Source organism: Labrus mixtus, chromosome 21 (assembly GCF_963584025.1).
Source record: "Labrus mixtus chromosome 21, fLabMix1.1, whole genome shotgun sequence".
In the NCBI taxonomy this organism is placed as follows: Eukaryota; Metazoa; Chordata; class Actinopteri; order Labriformes; family Labridae; genus Labrus; species Labrus mixtus.
Window position 1 is genome coordinate 9,758,905 of NC_083632.1, and position 22,237 is coordinate 9,781,141.

Here is a 22,237-nt window from a genome sequence, read left to right on the forward strand (position 1 = left end):
CGTTTTTCTCACTTCTTTTTTTTTTTTTTTTTTTTATTGTCTGCGCTTCCTGTTTTGAAAGCCATTAAGGAGCAAATTTCCTCACAGCGAGAGGGGAGATGAAAAGGCCCCGTCTTTTGAAACATGTCCAAGCGCAAATGTGAAAAAGAGAGGGAATGATAGCAATCTGTAAACATCTCTGTTGAGGGGTCGACGGAAAAGGAATTGTGAGGGAATGATACATTCATTTGCGTTCTTTTTTTTTTTTTTGATTTGCTGATGAAAGGGATGCTGCCGTTTTTTTGTTCCGAGCCAGCTGTATTGCTCTATTCACTGCCACGCTAATATACCAGGGCAGGCTCACATAACTACACAGCCACCAACCACCCTATCCCCCTTTCCGAAAAATGCTTTGTGACATCTGCATCCACACATGTCTGCATTCACTGTCGCCAGCGAGTATTTATAGAACAGTTCGCTTTCGTTGTCCATTGATCCCTGCAGGCTCTCTGATCACAAAACTATACCTTTAAGTAGCGTTTATGTGGCATCTAAAGGTAACCTCTGTGTATTTGAACTGAGAACACCTGAGGTATTTGCAGAATCTGACCTGATTGTGGAGACTTCATCTCATATTCCAGGTCCATTTCTTTTTCATGTAGCATTCTCTATATTTACCCCATGTTTCCCCTCTCAGCCTAGCTTCTCAAGAGCACAGCGCTAGCTTGGTACTGCTTCTCCTCCTCCCTCTCCTCTTCCTCCTCCCTCCTCTACCCCTCACTGCCCCCGAGCCTGGCCAGTCTGTGCCTCTTAATAAAACTGACAGGCTCTAATTGGGCTTAATTGCACCCTTCGGGCGTCGTCAAAAGGAGTGTTGCTAAACAAACTGCAGGGTCTGCAAGCAGGCCAGCCAGTCTAACTGCAGCACGTTGGCCGCTGAGCTCATGCCTGCATGCATGCGTACTAAAACCTCGAAAGTGTGTTGTGCAAATGAAGTGTATGCGAGGGTTTAATAGCACATTTAGGAATGTGCATGAGTAAGCATCACATTTAATTGTGCGGCTGTACTCGCACTGCGGTTGGACGGGACGTAGCGAAACCATTCATTCTCCACAGCGAGCCAGCAGAACAAGAGCTCACAAGTCAGAGAGTCTCATACAGCCATGCAGGCAGCAATACGAGTCTCTGAGCGCACGCTGTCCCTAAATCGACGCTGGCAGTAGAATAGGAGTGCGTCTGTGTTTTTGATGAAGCGTCTACAACTCCAGGTGTCAGACAAAAATAAAAAACAACCTTTTTTAAAGTCTGCAATTCTTTTTTTTTTTTTTTTTTTAAATGAAAAGACCTGCAAATACAAATCCCTGCATGCTCTTTCAGCAGCATTAGCAAAACAATGATTAAGCTCTCAGCATCCCAGTAGCACCACCTCCTGGTTGACGGGCAGGGGCGGCCATGATAGCAGCTCGCGACTGAATCAGGTCTAATTCCGGGAGGAGGGGCGGGCACTCGCCACATGGGCCTTTGCAGGGTCACTGAGCAACAATCGATGGCGAGCTCCAGATGCGATTGAGTCATTGAACTGGCAATGCCTAACTTGTGTGTGTGTGTGTGTGTGTGTGTGTGTGTGTGTGTGTGTGTGTGAGAGAGACGGGGGAGCCTATGAGATGGTGTTGACCCCTAAAGCTAGGAGGAAAAAGCAGAGATAATCACATTGAGCACAGCTCTGTGCTAAAAAAAAAAAAAAATCTTCTCGCCATTTGATCCACCCTTTGAGCTATTTACTCATTACGGCCGTTGGTCTTTGTGAAAAGTTTCAGGAGCTCGTTGTTTGTTTTGAAGCTTTTTACCCCAAAAAATAAATAAAAAATGCCACAAACAGGATGGCTTCTATTGTGCGAGCCGGTCATGATAGCGGAGATGCAGGGAGTGATTCATCAACTGTGTTTTTGTTCTGCGCTTTAAAGTCATGTAATGATGCAGTGGCTGAGCTGGAGGCCCCATATAGACGGGCAGGGCCTCATTTCAGCGGCCTGCTGCTGCTTCCAGTGCCCCGACTCGCCGGCTTTGGTAACCCCCTTCTTTTGGGAAAAAGAGGCAGAGCACATAATTAAGATACATAACCAAGGGTGGACTGAATATATAGACTGAAAATATAGAGGAGCAGAGCAGTTGGCCTCAATCACAGGCTGTGGTTTAGTGTTTTGCTGCAGACGGTGCCCAGACCTGTACGAGTGTGTGTGTGTGTGTGTGTGAGTGTGTGTGTGAGTGTGTGTAAGCAGTCTGAGCAGCATGCTATAAAAGGCTGCTGAGTCGAGCCGTAGCCTCTCTGTGTGTCGGGGTCACAGTGAGCCAAACTGTTTGTGCAAGTACACGTACACAAACTCTATGTGGGTATTCTGTGTATTTATTTGTGTGTGTGTGTGCGTGCGTGTGTGTGTGTGTGTGTGAAGGATGCAACCTCACTCCCTGACCCAAAGCTGCTTCCCCATCCCATCTCTCCGTTATTCATCCCTGTAGTCATATATAATCCTGCTGTCTCGGGCAATAGTGTGTATCTGAGAGGACACATCCTGCTGCTGCTTGACTTCACACACACACACACACACACACACACACACACCCATGCACACAAACGGTTTGCAGCTCGCGCCTCAGTTGTTTCAGAGCTTTGTCACTCTCTAATGATAACTATCCATCAATGGCAGGGGCGTCGCTGGTTGGAAATGAAGATGGATTGAATTAGCGCTGAGTGGTCTGGCCGCTGCATTGCGGTGGCAACCCGTAATTACACTGTCAGGACCATTGACCCCCCCCCCACCCCCCGCAACCAGACGTTGAACTAAACACATTCGCACCAGTGTTGATTACAAGGTCTTTTAGTCGGGGCAGATCCACATCATGTAGTTCCTAATGGCAAGTGAAAGGCCCAGTCATTTGTGGAGGATTAGTGTAGCGTGGCATGTTTGCAGCGGTCGCAATGCATTGAATGTACAGCTATTTGACTGCTGCACATTTACCTTTTGAACAATGACACTAATTTGAAAACTTTTTGGACGATCATTCGATTTTAAGTCTCGACAGAAAGCAGCGGTGTACCTACAGACATGGGATGTTCACTGTAATTCTGAATGGTAGCAGACATTACATCACTTCAATTAGAAGGAACATGGATAGCAAGTGTTTGGTAAATCCAAAACAAGCACCAACAGCTTAAGCCCCCCCCTTCCTTCTCTCACCAGTTCCCTGCATCACCCCCCCTCTTCTGAAAAATGAAAATTGGGCTGAAGTGTTTGTTATTAAATCCGTCCAGGGAAACTCCAGGAAATGGACTTTAATTTCATATAGAGGCACATGACTCGAAGGATCTTAGCGAACCAATTAACCTCACCTCAGCTCATTAAAAACACTCCTTTCATGGCCCGAAGCAGCGACTCATCCACTAACACGGGACATGAAAGCGCAAATTTGTCCATCCAAAACTCTTAAAAAAGTAATTGGAAAGGTAGATACGGAGGGCCAGTAATCTGGTGACACGGGCTAACTGGAGTGAAGTGAAAAGTAGAGGCGATTATTGGGAACAGACAAAGCTCGTATAACTGTCAACATGCTACATCGGCTCTGGAAGGGCAGCTCGGTTCTTAAAAGTTAGCACTCAGGATTGAGAGAATTTCACTGAAGGTCACCACATGGTGGAGGGACAATCTGAAGAACAGCAGCTGTTACTACAGAGACATGGACACACAAGAGAGGACAGTGCGCGTATTGACCGGAGAAACAATTATCTCGGGTAAAAACTAAATACATTGACTTAATTGTTAAATTAGATTTAACTCAAAGCAAGATTATCTCCGATTTTTGAAAATTCAATTTTCTTTCCAAATGTCCTTTTGCCTAGATATCTAGGATTCATAAAAAAAAAAAAGTTGCTACGGGGCTGTTTCTTTGCAAGATAAGTTAATCTGAAAGCACATCAATGGAGTTGTATCAATAGAAGACGAGTCATATATTGTGATTTTTGTTTTTCTTTGGTTCCATTTGTTACCTTAACTCAACATGTTTCAGTTGTTGTCCGGGGTTTCCTCTTTGAAACTCATTGAAAGTCCATTTGTGTCTCCAAGCAAAACATTCATATTACTCCTAAAATCAACAAAAAAAAAAAGAAGGGTGTAGTAATTACACGTGCACATAAAACATCATTTCCAGGCCTTTGTTGAAACTATCTAATGGGTTAATGGCATTGAGAGGAGCCATTCAGCTCTCTCCACGCCAGCATGTGTAGCGTGTGTAGCGTGTGTGTGTGTGCGTGTGTGTGTGTGTGTGTTTGGTATGTGCTCTCGCAAAGTGCATGCATGTCTTGGCTCACACTGTGCACACTCATCAAGCCACATGCAAACAACCAATCTCTTGATATCTGCATCGAAATAATTACGGGGAGATAAACACACCATTTGACCATTTTCACAGTGATCTAATCTGAAGCCGTGCGGTGCGAGCGTACGCGGGGGGGGGGGGGGGTGTAGATCAAATCCCTTCTTAATGGAACTGATCACTACTGTGTGTTCAGGATTCAGCAGACAGATATATGACACATGCATCCTCTTGTCTGTTTCTGCATTCAGCATGCTTGCTTCGTTCCTTTTTTTGGCACAGAATTCTGGGTAAAATTCAGTGTAGGATTTATTTAGATTCCGATTAGTGTAGATTAGTTGCGAGGGGGGGCAAAAGTGGAGGATTTTGTCTCTGGTGAGGTCAGAAGTGTATTGGTTACAGCTCTATTGCTCCACGCGTTTCCATCTCTCTTTGGCTGGAAGGCAAACGGCATCCGAAATCTGATTAGCCTCCATTAAAAAGAGTGATATTTTCATCCCGCCGCTTCTCGGCACTGCGTCAGAGCATTCGGCCGCTTTTAATGCCGGGAAAAGCCTGCTCCTTTGACAGATAGTAGATACTCCCAACATCACTTGTTTGGACATTTCTGTCTTTTGTGACATGGAAGAAAAGACGGGCAAGAAAATAAAAAGCAACTAAATAATGTCAAAAGATCAGAAATCAATGGGGCCGGAGGAATGTGATCCGCACGGCTTCCAATGCGACCGGCCCTCTCTCTCTCCCCCCCCCCTCCCCACCCGCCCGCCTGCCCTCACATTACGAGTGTCTTTCTGCAGCCACTAAAGTTGCTTTTGTTCACCCCCTACTCGGAGATGTAACTCAAGCATGAGGAAGCCGTCTGACAATGTTTGGATATCGGCAAAAAATAGCCTTTTACTTAAAGGTTACGGGGCTGAGGTTTATTGAGTTACATGTTCATCAGCGATGGAGGCCGATGGAAGAGTTGAGCCATGAGAGAGCGTCGTTAATGTGGAGGTTTGTGTTTCACATTTTGATGTGACTGTGATGTGGAGGAGCAGGAAATGATCAATGAGGCTGTGGAGAAAATTGAGGTTTTTTTTTTTTTTTTAATAAATGGAAGTTGGGATTCTGGGTTTTCACAAAGCAACATTTGATAAATAAATAATTTAATTTGAGTGTGGCATCAAGAAAACATTAATACAAAGGTATATAAAGCCATATCTTAATGCTTCCAATAAAAGCCATTTAATAACAATTCATTTAGGAGGTTCTGTACATCATTTCTACGTATTTACCACAAAGTGTGGATTTCTATTTTCAATTTGTTTAATAGTTAAGTGTCCCAATGTTAGCAAAAATATATTAATATAAGAGTCATGGACAGATTTAAATAACCTCAGGAAAAGAAAAGGTTGTTCAGAAGTCTGAAATGATAAAATGCGACTAAAAATGAAAAGATAAACGTTTCTGTGAAGATGAATTTTGACGACTGATAAAAGTAAGAGAAGGAACCTCTTTCCCTGCCGAGCGTCATGTCTTTAATCTGATAATAGCTCCCCTTGTTGGATAAAAATAGAAACTGCATTTATCATCGTCTACTTAAATTTTGTTCTGTAGGTCACTTGCGGGCTTCTTTATCGCCTCCTTTTAAAGAAACGTGGGTCTCCTTTTTTAAAAAAAGGATTTTTTACGGGTTACACCAGAGTTTACAGTACAGGGTTTCAACTTCTGTGGGAGTTGTGATCTGTGCTAATGAGAAAAAGAAAAATGCAGCAGCACAATGCTTTGTGTCACCCACTGAGGCTGAGAGATAGACACAGGATTAAAAAAAAAAAAAAGAAAGAAAGAGAGGGGGGGGGGGGGGGGGGGAACAATTTCTGGACATTTCTAGAAGATAAATTTAATTTCTTTGCTATTTGGAGGTCTTCTTTGAAAAAGCAATTGTAATGAACACATTCAATACTGGAGAATAGATTTACCCTCGGCTTCAAATAAGTCGGCGTTATCGGACTCTGTCATTCGCTCCTTCCCATTTTCGAGCTGCTAATTGATGTTTTTGATGTCGGCGAGAAAATTGAAGAAAATGTCATGTGTGAACCGGCGCGGAAGTTAATAAGATTGACTTCGTTGACTGAATTCACAATGAGCGACGGAGAGAGCGTGTAATGGGGACTGCTGCGAATTTGCCCGTCCATCTGGCGAGGGATGAAATCGACACCTAGCAGGAACGGGCCCAATAGAGGTCGATATCGAGGGAACGGACGCCACCCCCTCCTCAAAAAAAAAAAATGTATTTATGTATTCTTTCGTTGAATCTTAGCAGTCGGGTGAAGGTTTTGTTTCCCACTGATTGGAGTGCATAAGCAGCTGTTATTTTTTCCAGAGGGCTTCCTAACCCCGGCCCGCTCGCAGCTTCTCCGTAGAATCGTCTCCCAGGGCTACGTTCTTCCAAACAAAGCTCGTTCTTAATGCTGTTTTGAGTCTGAAAAGCCGCAGAGCTTTATAGGGTTTAGATTAAGATGTGGCTAAAAAGATTCACAAATATCAGTAAGGGTCATTGCATGTGTTTGGCCGATGTGTAACAGAGCCTGAACTTAAATCCCCTGAAATAAAGGGATAGAAGCAACACCGGGGTCGCTCCATCTTGAGCCATTTATGGAGCGCTGGCTGAAAGCCAAACGTAGATGCTTTACACTTCTTCGTCTAAAAGTGAATTTCACCGAAGAATCAAATTATAGTTAAAATGTCCTTATCGTGAATAAAAAAAATTTAAAAAACGGCAACATCGGAAGGTGTTTATTTGTTAATTCACATTAACGTAAGGTATAATGGGTTCTACATTTTTAATTGGGGCATGGATTAGTTGAGTTTGGTTCAGTGCTTCTGATTATTCCTCGCGGCCTAAAGGGGACTGAGATAAACCCTTAATACGGCCAGTACCCCTAAGCGCTCTCCTTTTTGAAGACACCAAACAAAACAAAAAAAAGTGGCCTCTGCTTGCGTTCGGCCCTCCGAGAATCGTGGATAAGGGACATTATTCTCAGAATAGGCAATTAATTCCGCTGGCAACGATCGGTTAGAGCTTCTTCCCCCCACCGCCCCCTACGAATGCCCTCCTCTCCACCCTCCACTCGCCATTTGAAATGCTAACACAATGAAATATTTTCCTATTGGTCCGTGTCCCTCGGCTAAGCCAGCGCCGCGGGCGAAGAATTTCATCGACTGATGAGACCACAGGCATGCCCGATAAAAAGGTTAACTATACGTGACACGCACTCCAAGCAGCTCGCGCTACCTTGAACTCTCAAGTTCGGTAACTTTTATTTGACTTTTTTTTTATTGTTAGCGAGGCCGTCTTGTTTGCCCGCCAAGGCCAAAACAGAGCCGTTTTTTTTAATTTTTGTCGACGTGTTACCGAAAAAAGGATAACGTGACTTTTTTTTTTTAAATTCAGTTTGGCAATTTTCTTTTTGTTGTTGTTTCCCTGTGATGACTTTCTGCAGCCGACTTTTTATCGTCCACTGATCCTAAAGAGGAAACGGGCTGTAATCAAATGCACTGCCTTTCAGATGATAACACAGGACGGTGTTCTCCATGTTACATAGTGTTTCATACTCCATGATTGTAGATTTAATTTGTTTAACCGTGGACATTTCCCCCCATGGAGAAAATGTAATTGATTACTAAGAATAAATGAAAGTATAGGATTTGTATTCACGTTGAATTATTTTTAATTCTCAAGCTTACAAAACAGGACGCTTTTATTTACATCTTTACACCCCCCTCCCCGCCGCATACATTTTGTATCCATTGTGTTGTCTTTTACAAAAGCTTGGCTCTGCTGTGCGAGAAGAAAGAACAATCCAGGATGGCACATTTCTTCTTCCACCTTCAGGGAAAGGCAAGGTTGACTGCCAGAGAGTGGGAGGAGGATTCCAGGCTGTTTTTAAATTGTTAGTAAAAGATATATGGGCACAGAAAAGGTATGGCTGCTGCTGTACCCCCCCAACCCCAGTTTTCACACACACACATGAGCACACACACACACACACACACACACACACACATACACATGCAGAGTGCTGTGCGAGGACTGAGGCAGGTGGCTCCCCATGGCTGCAGCTTCATGACAACATGCCATTAGAAATAGCAGGCCTGTTGATCAATCCTGCCGACATGACAGCTTCGCCGCGAGGCCCGGCTCTTTGAGTGCCGACGCCGCGGCAGCTCCCTCTCCCGTTTCTCCCCACTAATTGGTGAAGGTTTCTCTTATATATGCTCGTGGCACAGGGCTTTTTTTTTTTTTTTTTCCTCCACCACCTCCTCCTCCACCTCCTCCTCCTTCTCCTTTTCTTCTTCTTTTTCTCTCTCTCTCTCTCTTTTTTGCTTTTTTAGCTGCAGCTCTTCTTTCCCCCCATCCTTTCCCTCACCGCTGCCACCACTTTTTTTTTTATCTCTCTGTCTCTTTCCCCCTCTTTCCATATATCTATATATATATATATAAAATATATATTTTTTTTGTTTTTCATTTTAACATTGTCACATTGGAAGCGATAACTTTGGGTGAGATATTGCAAGTGGGTTGAGTAAAGGGATGTGTGTGCCGCGGGCGCTGTTCGTTCTGTATTTTTTTTGTGGGACTATTGGAGCTGGGATTTGACATTGACTCTAGGCAATGTGCATCAGCACCACATATACACAATGGGGATCACGGAGGGGGGAAAAAAAATTACATCTTTGTCAGGTGAAATGAAGGAGAAACAGGCCTTTGATACCGTTGCAATTTTAATTGCATGGTTTATTTCGACAATTTTCGGCTAGGCTGCTAAAAATACTATACCCGTAATTAAGTGACATTGTGTCATTTACGTTGAAACTCATTTATTTATTTTTGAACGCTTTCACAAACAGCTGTGTTGCAGAATTGGCATTTGTGTTTATTTGATTCATCACGTAATCCCTTTCTTTCTCATCAAACAGAATTAAGTTGCAAAACGTCAAAACAATTGTCAGGAAACGGCTGCGTATTGCTCGCTGACTTGTCACGGCAACACGGGGCTGCCTTTCTAATTCCACCAATGTTTTTTTATCCCCCCCCCCCCCCCTCTCTCTCTGCGCATCACTCTTAAACGCCACCCACTCTGAATCTCTCCCAACTAAACAAATGAGGGGGGAGATAAGCACACATTAAATGTTTAACAGTCTCGCATTTGTCATCTGTTTTACCCCTCTTAATTAAACAGACGCAGCTTAGCCCCGGCACTCCAAGTGCAGACACACTCGCACACAAACACACACGCAAAACACACACAAACACACACTCACTCGCAAGCCTGTGAGTACTGGAGCCTGAGAGCAAACACTGTCCTGCAGATGATTAATTTAGCCGTTAATATTTATTTTGTCGGTCTTGCTTGGTTAGCAGCTCAGTGGAGGGCGAACCTGAGGGTTTTTTTTTATTTCTCAAAAACGAGTGGGAAAAAAAACCAACATTTTATTATTGTTTTTTTTTTTTCTTGTGTTATTGTCTGACATTTGTCTCAGGATGTTTTTTTTTATTAAAAAAAAAAAAAAAAAAAAAGAAACGAAGAAGAATTGTGGACGAGTTGTGATTTGTGTCTGCTTCAGTGTATTATAGTGATACGGCGCTTGTTGAAAACATTAACTACTACCTCCACCCAGTGGCACAAAGTGAAAAAAAAAAAAAAAAAAAAAGCAGGTGTGATTGGCAGCACACAGTATTTAATGTAGTGGGAAGAGTTGCCTTAAGCGAAGAGGGGGGGGGATGTATTCAGCACACAATAGGGCTGCTATCTCGCTCTCTGCATTGTCTCTCTCATCGCCGACCTTATTACATGCTGTATTTGGCATGAAGAATCCCCTTCTTATCGGCAACTGAATTTTAATGCCACTACGCTTAGATGGCCGCCTTATTCTAGTAGTTGTTTTGACATCATATTGCATTTTCCGTGTGTGTTTCTCTGAGTGTGTGTGTGTGTGTGTGTGTGTTTGTTATTTCTCTGAGAATCAGAAAAGGAGATCTGCCTTCGACTCTGTACACTCTCAACTTGCTGACTGTTCTGTTAATTTGTGATGCTTTTCCGCTTCTTGGGGTATCAGCAGACTCCGAGAATAAAAAAAATGAAGAAAAAAGGGGGTTGGAAAAGAGTGCAGGAGAACCGGGCCCGGGGTGAGCAGGGGAGAAAAGAAGGTAAAGTAGAGTAGAATTGGGGGGTTCTCCTCTTAAAGCCCCCTTCTCTAGATGGCAGGAGCAGAGCCCGGGATCAAAGCGGCTTGTTTTATGTGGCTGCTGCGACACTTTGAAGTCCCCGAGTCACCTACAGCACTCACTTCATCAAGTTCACTAGTGTCTTAATAGCAGATCAATAAGTTTCAAAGTCAGAGAGTTAATTTGATACCAGCACTGATGTGATCACGCTGGGCCACAGAGCCGCTCGCTCCCCTCTCGTCTCCCTCGCCGCCCGTCTCCCCTCCTCACCTAGATTGGACCCGTTTTTAGGCTCTCAACTTGAATTAAGCCGCGCCCGTCGCATGTGAACACTAAATCAGAGCCGCTGCTTGTGTCACAACAATTAAAAGATCATTTGTTTAATCATTATTTAAATTAAAGGATCCCTTTTTTTCAGATATTTTATCTATATATATCTTTATTATGCAGCTTTGAGTTTCATATTCGTACGATATTTGGGCGTTATTTATTCATGGAAATAAAAATAACTTGTGAGCTGTGAAAAATATATTTAGAGTCTGATATTTTGAGCTCAAATTGATTTAATTTTCTGTCTCGAAATATTTTTTAATAGACCCAAATTAATGTAATAAATTGTTGAATTTGTTTTTGAAGAAATCCTCATTGCCTTTCTATTTAAATGACATTGATCGTTCTTCTGTGCTGTGTTGGAAATTAATGAATTGGACTTCATATTTATTCAATAAAAGTTTAAATTTGTAGAAGAAAATACAATTTATTATAATCCAATTATAGATAACATTTTCACTCATTAAACTCATTTTCTCCAAATATTTCAGGGTGAAATGTAAAGTTTAAAATGAAAATGAAAGCGCTTAAAAATAATCACCGCCATGCCGACGGCTTTCACGGATTTGAAGTCTCGGGGAAAAACGGAGCGCTTTTCTTTTGGCCGCTATTCATTTTTCAGAAGAAAAACCCAGCACCATCTGTATTTGGTTCTGTGACACCAGCGAGTCACCCAGGCTGGATCGGCACCCGCAGAACAAAAGGCCAATTTAGTATGTTCATCTAAGGGTTGCTAATGGTATTATGGAGCCGGCAGGGTGGTCGGCAGGGGCCCGGCGCTCCAAGGTGAGCGCGCAGCTTGACCCCCGCACTCACACCAATTCACTGCGCTGCTGGCATTAGTGCCCCACATCTGCCATTTTTTTTGTGCGACCCCCTCAACACTTTCTCCTTTATTTTATCGTCGTATAGAAAATTAGAAAATACGTTTTAATTCAGCCCTGAAATAAGAATCCGCCGTTTCTCAGACCAAAGTTACAAGACTGGGAAGAAATTGTAAGACAGTCGTAGGAAGTGATTGGATGCCGCTTTAGAAGCTCCAGTCTGTGTTGTTCAGAAGTTACAATATGTGTGAAAAATGAAAAAGGGTTTGCATTTGAAAAGCATGCAAAAAGATACAGAGAGACTTTGTGTTCAGAGGAGCGAAGATGGCACGTCGTCTGCTTAATTTCTCACGACAGGTACCGGTAGGATTGATTTTAGTTAAAGAAAAAATTACAGATTTAAGAGAGCTTTTTCACTTTTATTTATTTATTCCAGGAACACAAATCAACAGACAAAAATGGGAGTGTCACAGTTATTTATGAAGAATTGGAAGTTGTGCATCGTGACATGTTTGATGACGGTTTGGGAAATTGTGCGGAGAGCCGTGTTTGACTGAGCCGCGGCTCCCGGTGTGAGGCTGTTTCTTTGGGGAAGCGGGTGGCGCAGAGCCCCTGGATGGAGCTCTGAAACGCTGCGGCGGGTGGTTGCTGACGGAGGCTGCCTGTGTGGTCCTCAGCAGTCGGTGCTCTGACGGGCTCCACCGAGAGCGCTGGAGGTCCCGGGGTTTTTTTTTTTTTTTTTTTAATGAATGTTTCATGTTAAATTTAGCGGCGGTGACGCTCACGCTGCTGCGCTTCTACATTTTTATTTCTCTTAATGTTCCAAGAAAAGGTGAAAAATCTAATCCACATCATGTAAAAAAAAAAAAAGAAACTCAAGGAGAATAATCCGATGTGTTTCATCAAAAGAAACAAAAAACGGATGTTCTTTTGATTTCAATTTTGTCTGCCGTGATTAGAACAATTTGTAATTTAGGATTTCAATCCATGAAAAAAGGTTTTAAATAATGTCTGGAAATATTTCTATATTCTCTTTTTTTTTGTCTTGCGGTTCCTGCTGTTCTTGAAATCTTGCTTCATTAAAAGTGTATTAATCTTGTCTCGTCTCATGGGAGGTACCTTAAGATGATGCTGTTTCTTTTTCTTTAAATTGTTGGAGAAAAAAAGAAAAAAAAAATCTTCCAGATTTGGTCCCTGTCAGTCAGAAATAATTGTGTGCTTAATCTTGTCCCTGATGGATGACTTGGAGTTCAGCAATGGGCCAGCTCCAATGACAAATACAATATTAATATTCATTAACTGCTTTGACAATGCTAATTTTGATGCAGTAGTAAAGGGCCTTCCAAAGTTAGCGGCCAAAGCATCAGAGCTGAGCAAGGTGGCAAGATAATTTGTGCTGCTTTGCTGAGCTGAAGGCTTTTAAAGTCTTAAGCAGGGGGAGAAAAAAAGGCTAGGTACCACAAACAAAATAAAAGAGAAAGGGAAAAAGTTCAGACGCATTGGAAACCAGGACTGTGGAAGTAATACGATCAAGAGACGGCTACAAATATTTGACACCTCCAATGCTGCATCTTTGAGCAAATATTTTTTTTTATTTAAACAAAAAAAAAACCTCGCAACAAAAAAGGAGCACAACATGGTAAGTCAGCACATTCTGTTTTTTTTTTGTTTAATCTTTTTGATCTTTTCAATTATCGCTATTTGAAGATCAATAGTCATTTTTCCTCTGCTGTGGTTAAAAGGCTCACAGCGGTGGTATAGTGGATGGTCGGATCACGGCTTTAAGAGTGGGCTTCCTCTCTTCAAGCCACCAGTTGGCCGGGTTGAATTTATCTAATGCCAGCTCTCCTGACAACCATACGAGGCTTGTGTTCGTTTATTTGTATTTTTGTATGCTATTGTTTTAACGGCTGTTGTTGGCGTGTTGTGCGGCTGGTTTGGACTTTGGAGTTTGGGGTTTTCTTTTCCCCTCTCAGTTGTCTTAAGAGGGCTCCGGATGGAGAGAGAGTTTGGGGTGCAAAAGCTGCACCAGGATGACGGGCTCTTTTTGCTGGTAAATGTATTTTTTCCTTCTTCTTCGTTTTTTTTTTGGCTGTTTTTTTTCCCCCCGGTGGGTTTCCTACATGAGAAATTGGGGCTACCGGCAGGCAGGACACCCTTTGCCCCGGATCGGAATGCTTCTTTCTCTCACCTTCTTTCCTGATACTTTTTTACTGCCCCGGCGTTTGTGTTTTTCGCTTTTAATTTAGTGTGACTAGCGGTGAATGGAGCGTGGCTAGTTTTGGGGATTAATGACATGACGAGAGACACCCCGCTGCTTGAGTTTAGCCAAGTTAGGGCAACTCCTATAGACGACACTCCACTACCTTTATGTCTGCCAAGCCCGCTGAATGAAAGCCTCTCTTCTTTCTCTCCCTCTTTTTTGTTGTTCTTTCAACTTATCAAAGAAAAGAGAGATGGACACAAAAGAGCTTATTAGGGGGGATATGAAGATGGGCGAGGGGGGAAAGAAAGAGGGAGTCCCCGGTCAGATGCAGAGAGGAGCAGCGCAGCCTGAGTGTGCGTTTGAATGCGTGAGGGGGGCTGAGAGTGAACATTCGGCTCTGGCCACCCGCTCCCGGTCTCTCTCTCTCCGCTCTGGGACCCGAACGAGCGGCCGTCCTTAGTTGCTTCGGCGAACCTTGGCTCCTCCGGCCGCTTCTCTTATCGGCTTAACCCATCGAGGGTTAGCGAGGGGGGCTTCCGTAGATGAGGTGCTGCCCCCCAGTGGATTAGTGGCTGACATGGTGGTGGGAGTCTGCTTGGAGTCTGTGCACTACCACGAGTGCCAGCATGCTTGTTTTAACCAGGAACCGAGCAGCATCCCAAATACAGCTCTTTTAAATGGTAAGACTTTTCAACATTTTAATTATCACTCTGCTGGATTTTATGCTGCTTCTTTGCCTTTAAATATTATCTTAGATTGGATTTATTTATTGGCTATTTTTCTGGACTCCGTTTGGCAATTTATAACACTTATGTTGCTAAGTGACAGATTGACAATTTGGATAATGAAAGGCAGTGTTTGATTGCTTTGTCTTGACAGCCTGACAGGGGTGTATTATTCTATAAGACATCAAACTAAATATGATTATTGTCTATTGTTTTAGGGAATACAATTCTATTCAATTGAATTATTACATGGTATTATTTATATTGAAGTCATTTGAAGAATAATATCTCGTGTTAACATTTAGATTAAAGTCATTTTGCTCGTACGTCTCCTCAGCTGTTCCTGTTATGAATAAGTCAGGGATAACATTTTTTAAAGATCACGTTTTAAATCTTTACGCGCCTTTAATTTTTAATCAAATGTTACACATTTTTAAATAATAACATAATTATACTGTAATAATTAAAGGTACATTCTAAAAGCGGATCATCAAGAAGAGCTTATTAAAATCATTTTCTCGTCTTTCCTGCGTCGCATGAATTTATCTGAAAGGAAAAAAAAAAAAGAACGAGTTTGTAAAGGTCAGAGGCCGTTCCGTTCGCTTGTTTTCTCAAAGTTTTTGTTTCCTTTTTTTTGGGGGGGGGGTTTGTTGTATTCCACACTTTCGGGTCTCGTGCGAACATCTCAGACAGTAGAGAGGAGCAGAGGTTTTTTTTTTTCTTCCTCCCTCTATGCGCTCTTGTGTCGTGGCGTTGATGCCATTGTGGTTCGGTGATTGGGAGCTGTCCATCACTCGCCGGTGAACTGGCAGTTTACTTAAGAAAGTGCACGTGGGACAAAAGGAGATGGCAGGAGCGTGGCAGGCCGGCTGAATGGAGGGAGGGCAGGCAATTAGCCGCCGCCTTGTCGGGGGCTCTTTTACTTGTCAAGCTGGAGCCCCGGCGCTATTGTCCGAGCTGTGTAAAGGACATTCCCAGGGCTGTGTTTTGGCTTTAAGGGCCTCAGGACTGCCTGCTGCAGGCCAGGAGAGGAGTCGGCTCCTCACAGTGACAGAGAGAGAGAGAGAGGCTGAGCGAGGACAGGAGAGAGAGTCTGTAAGTTATTAAGAGCCTACATTTAAAGCACATAAATACAGCTTCAGCTCTTATTGCCTCTCATTTAAAAAAATACATATTTAAATGATATTCCAACATTTTAAAGAAATCCCCTCTCTTTGGTTGATTATCTTTTTTTTCCTTCTTCATTAGATCATATTAAAAATATATTACATTTTACTGTGCTGAAATGCTGATAATATCCTCTATAAATATTTAATTTGTCATGGCCATTAGTCAGGCTCAGGTTGTTAGAGGTTATTAAAGGTAATTAAAGGTAATTAAAGGACGACAAGTCGACTTAATTAAAATGATCCATACTTTAAAAAACTCTTTATTCTGTCATTTTTTAACATTTAAAGTTAATAAAATATATACTCATATTAATAGTAGCTCTTAAAAAATATTGTTTAATTCGTTTTTTTAATCTTTGTAGGATAAAATGATTCCCTATAAATAAATTATTTATGCACATAAATGTTCCTCACAGCCATCTCAATGGAAAAAATGTATATATATATATATTTTTTGTCAAAATCAATAATATTTATTCCTTTTCGATGAAATTACGCAACGTGGAAAAAAATACAGGAGCATATTGAATCTTCTTAAATATGTCATTTACAGTCATGTCTGATGGAATTCCCCTTTAATGCAGCTCGTTTGTTTCTCTTACATATCTTTGTGCTTGTTGGATTAAAAAAATAGTCCTCTTGACCATGTGGAGCACTTAATCTGACTTTAGTATTGAAGGAATAATGGCTTCAGAAGTGAAATAGTTGCAGAGAATAAATGACGAGGGGTGAGGTGAGGGGGGTCTGGAGGGTGGGGTGAGGTGGGGGGGTTTAAGGCCTTGTTCACATGAACCTTGAATGGCGCCGGAGTTATGGGGGTGAGTTGAGAGATAAATTCTTCTCCACTCGAAGGTATTGTTTAGGAAACAAGGGGTAAAAAAATAAATAAAAGGAGTGCGTTGAAAGGTGCCACGTCCATGTCAGAGTGAAGACTTAGTCTCCCCCCCCCCCCCCCCCCCCCCCCCGGAAAGTGTGTATGAAGAGGGGACTGTCAGCATCACACACATAAAGTGACTGTTGGCCACACTTTGCTGAGCCTGCCCTCCCTTTGTGGATGTTGTTGTGTCTTGTTCCTTCTTTTTTTTTCTTCTTCTTCTTCTTCCCTTTTCTATCTCTCTCTCTCCCTCTCCTGCTCTCTCCGCTTTGTCTCCATCTCTCGCCTTGCTTGCTTTACCTTGTAGCCAAAGCTTTTCAAGCTGCCAGTTCGTCTCTGGGCATCCTGGAGGCACAGCAGAGCCCACACACATACACACATATCCTCTAAGAAACACATACACAGACCCAACATACAGCAGGGATTTGGGTAATAACTGATTTTTTTTTTTTTTCCAGTGTGTGTTTGTGAGCATATCTTTTTTTTTTCTGGAGTATAGCTTGTGGGAAGAATGCTGCAGCGCTGCAAAGCTGCTCACAGTAATTTTGCTTCTCTCTGTCTGCCGCTCACTTTCTTGTCACTGGCATAAAAACTTTCACTGAGAGAGAAGAGGAGTGTGCTGGCCGCTGAGAGCGAAGGCTTCTGTGGTTAGAGTGAGGGATTTCGGGAGGTGTTTTTTTTTTTTGTTGTGGGTGGGTTGGAAGGATTGTGGTGACTCTCTGTGTGATCGTGGAGGAAACTAGGCCTCAAACCCTGACGCCTCAAGAGATACACATGCTAATGTCAGAAACCTAAAGGGGAACAACGGTCAACCGGCCGCGCCAGAGAGAGAGAGAGGGGGGGGGGGGGATGATAAACACACACACGTACACACACCACACATGCCCTGCAACACGCTCACAAACGCAGGAGGAAGGAGCCAAGGCAGAAACAGACAAAGAAGGAGAAGAAGAAGAAGTGGAGGAGAGAAGCGGCCAAGACAAGCAAAAGGGCTTCTCCCCGGCGTAGAGACAGAGAGAGGGAAGAAGGATCTGGGGGGGGCCAGGTGGAAGAAGAAGAAGGAGGAGGAGGAGGTGGAGAGGGGGGCGAGGGCGGGGGTGGGACTGAGGGGGTCATGTACCCGCGGGATGGAGCTCCAGCCGGGCCGGAGGAGACGGGAGCCAAGGCAGGAGTCCTGGGCCCAGGGCTCTCGCTCCTCCAGCAGGTGGGCTGCTGGCACTTCAATCTGAGCAGCTGGGTGAGTAACGTAGCTCTGCTCCCCTGCTTCTTCCTGGTCTCTGCCTTTTTCTTACGTCTGAAAGCTTTTAGCTTCATATTTGACAGGTTGCTGTTGTTGTTTTGGTGCAGGGTTTCTGTTGAGGGGGCGGTATTTGGGTGGAGGGACTTGTGGCTATCTGAGATTTACGTGTTAAAAATATCCTGCCAGAAAAATCTTGAGCCTTTTTTTTTTTTAACACATGCTTAGTACAGTATATGTGCATGCTCATTTCTAACTCCATGAAAGATTGATGCTGCACACACTTTGGCAAATGTCACACACTTTGAAATGATCTGCTGTTGATGCTCTTTAATTGAAGAACTAAATAATAAACATTTTTATTTAGGGCCTCAATTAAAGAGTGCATCCAAATGAATGAAAAAAAAAACTGCATTTCCAGAAACGTTCTGTTGTCTCTTGAGAGGAATATTATTAACTTGATGAAAAAGAAAAAAAAAACATTTGATGGAGCTCATGCCTTAACCATGAAATGTAAAATAAGATTTCAATAACCTCCCAGATTAACATATTCCTTTGTTAGTGTTGCCATCCAATTCATATTCTTAATTGCCTGGCTTTTAACTGAAATTCTGAGGAGCTGATTGCATTTCAAAAGGCAGAATTCAGTGTGGCTCTTAACACCGCGATACAATATCCCCTCTCAGAGAAGCCCCCCTTTAACTCAGGTATGTTGGAGAGCTCAAGAGGCTGTTTACGTTGAAAGAAAAAAGCTTCAATACACGTGCGCCCTGAGAGGCGATTTGTCTTCACAGTATACAACAGTTCCACCGAATAAAAAAAACCCTCATATTTAAGCTATTTGTGCACACTTTTATTTATCTGTGACATGTCAGAACATGTCCTTTCTGCGATTCCATTTGATGTGCCGACTATCAAAGATGGGAAGCGAAAATAAATGGTGACGAACGACTTGAGTGCTAGCAAAGAGAGCAGGAGGAAGGGGAGCAAAGGCTCTGGCCCACATAATATTTTTGTTCAGCGCTGTGATCAAGCAGTCGGCATGTCACTGCAGCAAAGTGAATAGATTAACTTTTAAATATACTGTGGTCTCGAGAGCCCCTTGCCCTCAGAGACGCATCCTTCCCTGCGAAAGAGAGGAAAACTGATCAACACCTCCATATCTGCTTTTTAAATCCTTTTTGCTCCTCCTTACAATTCCCAGGTTCCTAATATTATGGAGGGTTTTTTTTAATTTTTTATTCTCAAATGATTAACCAAGAAATAGGGTTTCTGAAATGTAGCAGGGTTCTTTTTTTTTTAATCAGCCTTGCTATGCTGGAGGATCATGACTCTGATAAGCCTTTAATTTGTCGGAGCATTTCATATTCCATCGCCGTTAAAACTCTAAGTATTCCTTTAGATTGTCTTCTTGAATGTGAGGACTGAGTTGACTGAGTGTGTCTGTAAATGTGTGTGTGTGAACGTTTCTTCGTATGATATGGTGTTTGCAATGAGATGAAGATGGAAGCCTGGAGAGGGCACTCTATACCTCCCGGAGGAAAACAGCGTTCGTGTGTGTAAACAGATTCCAACAGGATGACATTGAACGATACCAGATGATTCATTAGACCGGTGGCAGCACAGTTTGTACTTTCTGTTGTGCTCAAATCAAATACTCGCGCACACATACAAATTACTCTTCTTCTGACACTTTCCCCCAACTTCCTATTGTGTGTGTGTGTGCGCTTTACTGCGTGGTGTCACTCCATGTGCCTTGGATGCGGGCCACTTGCACGCTCTGGGAGAGGCTCAGAGCGCTCTGGCAGCTTTTTTTTTTTTTTTTTTTCTGCTTGCTTTGGAATTTAGAGGCCTGAGAGGACCTCAATCCATCAAGGCTCTGTCATCCCTACATCTCCCTCTCTCCCTCTCTCCCTCTCCTAGCCCTGGCCTCCACTACAGCTCATTAGCGCCCCGCAAGCTGTTGTGACAACTCATCATATCATGACATAAAGCAGAGAGACGGAGGCTCTACCCCCCCCCCCTTCCTCCTCCTCCTCCTCCACCCCCTGGGCCTGCAAGGTCACCACCTTTACATTTAGGGCTCAAATTGGCCCCTGCGAGGTGCCACCAGGCGGAAATGCAAGGCCAACAGCTTTTTCCTGTCCGGGGCCTCCACCTCTCGGCCTCCCTCCCTCTGTCCCACTCGGCCCTGCTGTCACTTTCTCACACCCTCTGCCTCCTCCTGTACCTCTCTCTCTCTCTCTCTCTCTCTCTCTCTCCCTCCCCAGAGGTCTGACTTGAAGCTGCTTATTCATGTGTCCACATCCAAAAGGCTGTTTTGACATGGTGATGGAACAGCGTTTAGTAATCAGTTTATACATTCAATCTTGTGCCATGTAGATAGTTTCTTGTCGTAGCTGCAAAACCTTCAGAGATACATATTCAGGAGTTTTTTTTAACCAAATACATAGTGCTGTTTGTTAGCCTTTGGTGCCTCTATATACAGGTATTTTCCAGAAGCTTCCTTTTCAATAGAGTAGGATCAAAATAACAACAATGACGTGGGAAATTCAGGAACTGTAGTGTCCTTTCCTTTAGACACATGTGTCTTGCAGCTGGAAAGAATAGAAGAGAATAGATTGAGCCAAAAAGTGTCAGTTTCAAAACCAGAAGCTGCTGTTTGTGTCTGCTCTTCTTTAAGTGAGCTTGCCTGCTCCTCACAGTCCTTCCTCAGCAGCAGGCGCCGTGTGTGTCCTGAGCCTGTAAAAAAAGTCAATGTTCTCATTGATCTTTGAACAAGAGTATTGTGCACTTAAATTTTTCCTGCGGTGGTCTTCTGAATATCTTTTTTTTTTTTTTTTTTTTTTTTTTTTGAGGCCTGAAAAATGGTCATCATGACTACAGAGTGCCTGTTTTAGTCCTCTGCTATATTTGTTTGTTGTAATGATGACGGAGGTGGGTGAGAAGGATGCGAGTCAGCGGGGGTGTAAGGGGCAGGAAATGTTCTTTCTTTTCCCCTGGCTTTTGTGGAGCACAGAGAGTTAAGCCTCCCACGTTGCCTGCTTTTTGTTTCTCTATGGGCGGCTCTCTCGGTGTGTGCGGCTGCAGCAGGCCTCGCAGGCCTGCCAGACGAGTCCCGGGCTTGTTTTGTCCCACGGTGTGCCACAGGGCAGGTGCTGGGCCGTCTCTTTCCGGCGGGGACCATCCGTTGCTGGCTTGACGTCATTAGATGCAACTTTCTGGTTGCGCAGGTGAGCTGATTAAAGACATCAAAACCACCGGAAGTCCACGACAGCTGACCAAATATATGAAGGCAATCTTGAAATTTCATATATAAGTAAAAAAACAACAACCTCTAAAGGACTTTAAAAAGACAAAAACAGGGAAGACAAACTACTAAACAGTTGTTCTTCTTCCGACTTCTTTGATTTTAGTCTTCCTATTCAGCCTCTGTCTGTAGTGGAATTAGGCGACTGTGAAGACAGCAGTCCAGCCCATTGCTTTGGACTTGCTCAAGGCTTTTCCAGACAAAAAAAAGAGCACACTCTCAGACCAGAAAGGGACTGTGATGCAAATCGTCTGCCTTCTAGCTCTCTCTCTCCCTTTTCTCAGTGTCCCATACACGCCCTCTCTAACACCCTCTGTCTAAATGTGGACTCTGTGGACGGGCATTTTTGAACTGTCTTCTCAATGGCCGGGGCCCCCGGACAAAAGAACTCATTTAAATGGCCACTAAAGCTTTTCAGCACCAAGAGATGAAGAATTGACAACATTCTTTCACATCATTACCCGGGGGAGGAGCGGGGAGTCGTGAAGGAGGAGGTTAGGAGGTGAGAGATGGGGGGGGGACAAGAGAAAAGAGAGGGAGCGAAGGAGAAGGAGGCCATCGTCTAGCATTCTGTCATAACCTCCGTCCTGATTGTTTTCTCGACCACTTTCTCCTTTTCATCCCTCTATTCTCCATGTGCAGATCAGGAAGCACAACGAGGACTGCCTTGGTTTGTGTTTCTTTTTAACGAACCCCATTCCACCTCAACCCCCCGCCCCCTCCACACAAACACACACACACACACACACAGACACACACACCCAACCCCTCTCTCTCCTTCATAGCCTTTCAGCTCTGGGCTGTGAATGAGTCCCAGGAGTCCCTCTGCCTCCCTGGAGTTCTGCTGGGGTTCATTAATCTTTCATTGGGACCATGGCAATAGGGAATGCCCACCCCCCACTTTCCTCTCCTCCACTACTGCCACTACAGAATGGAAGTCTAGATGGCCAAGATTGTACAGGAGATACTTTGGGGGGGGGAAAAAAATCATGATACGCTGAGAA

General features: G+C 43.5%; 1 protein-coding gene across 39 annotated transcripts in view; it reads left to right on the plus strand.

Annotated features, from left to right (window-relative positions):
• tcf7l2 (transcription factor 7 like 2) overlaps positions 1-22,237 on the plus strand; it is an 88,055-nt gene that overhangs the window by 47,708 nt on the left and 18,110 nt on the right. The window contains exon 1 of one of the 39 annotated variants that reach the window (XM_061027852.1): positions 13,086-13,351. The exons of 35 other annotated variants lie outside the window; for them this stretch is intronic. In XM_061027852.1, the coding sequence (XP_060883835.1) occupies positions 13,349-13,351 (3 nt within the window). In that variant the 5' untranslated portion in view covers positions 13,086-13,348. Of the gene's footprint in view, positions 1-13,085; positions 13,352-13,560; positions 13,766-14,224; positions 14,599-17,798; positions 17,924-22,237 lie in introns of those variants that run through there. 3 more of the 39 variants (XM_061027844.1, XM_061027851.1, XM_061027838.1) reach the window with 3 other exon arrangements.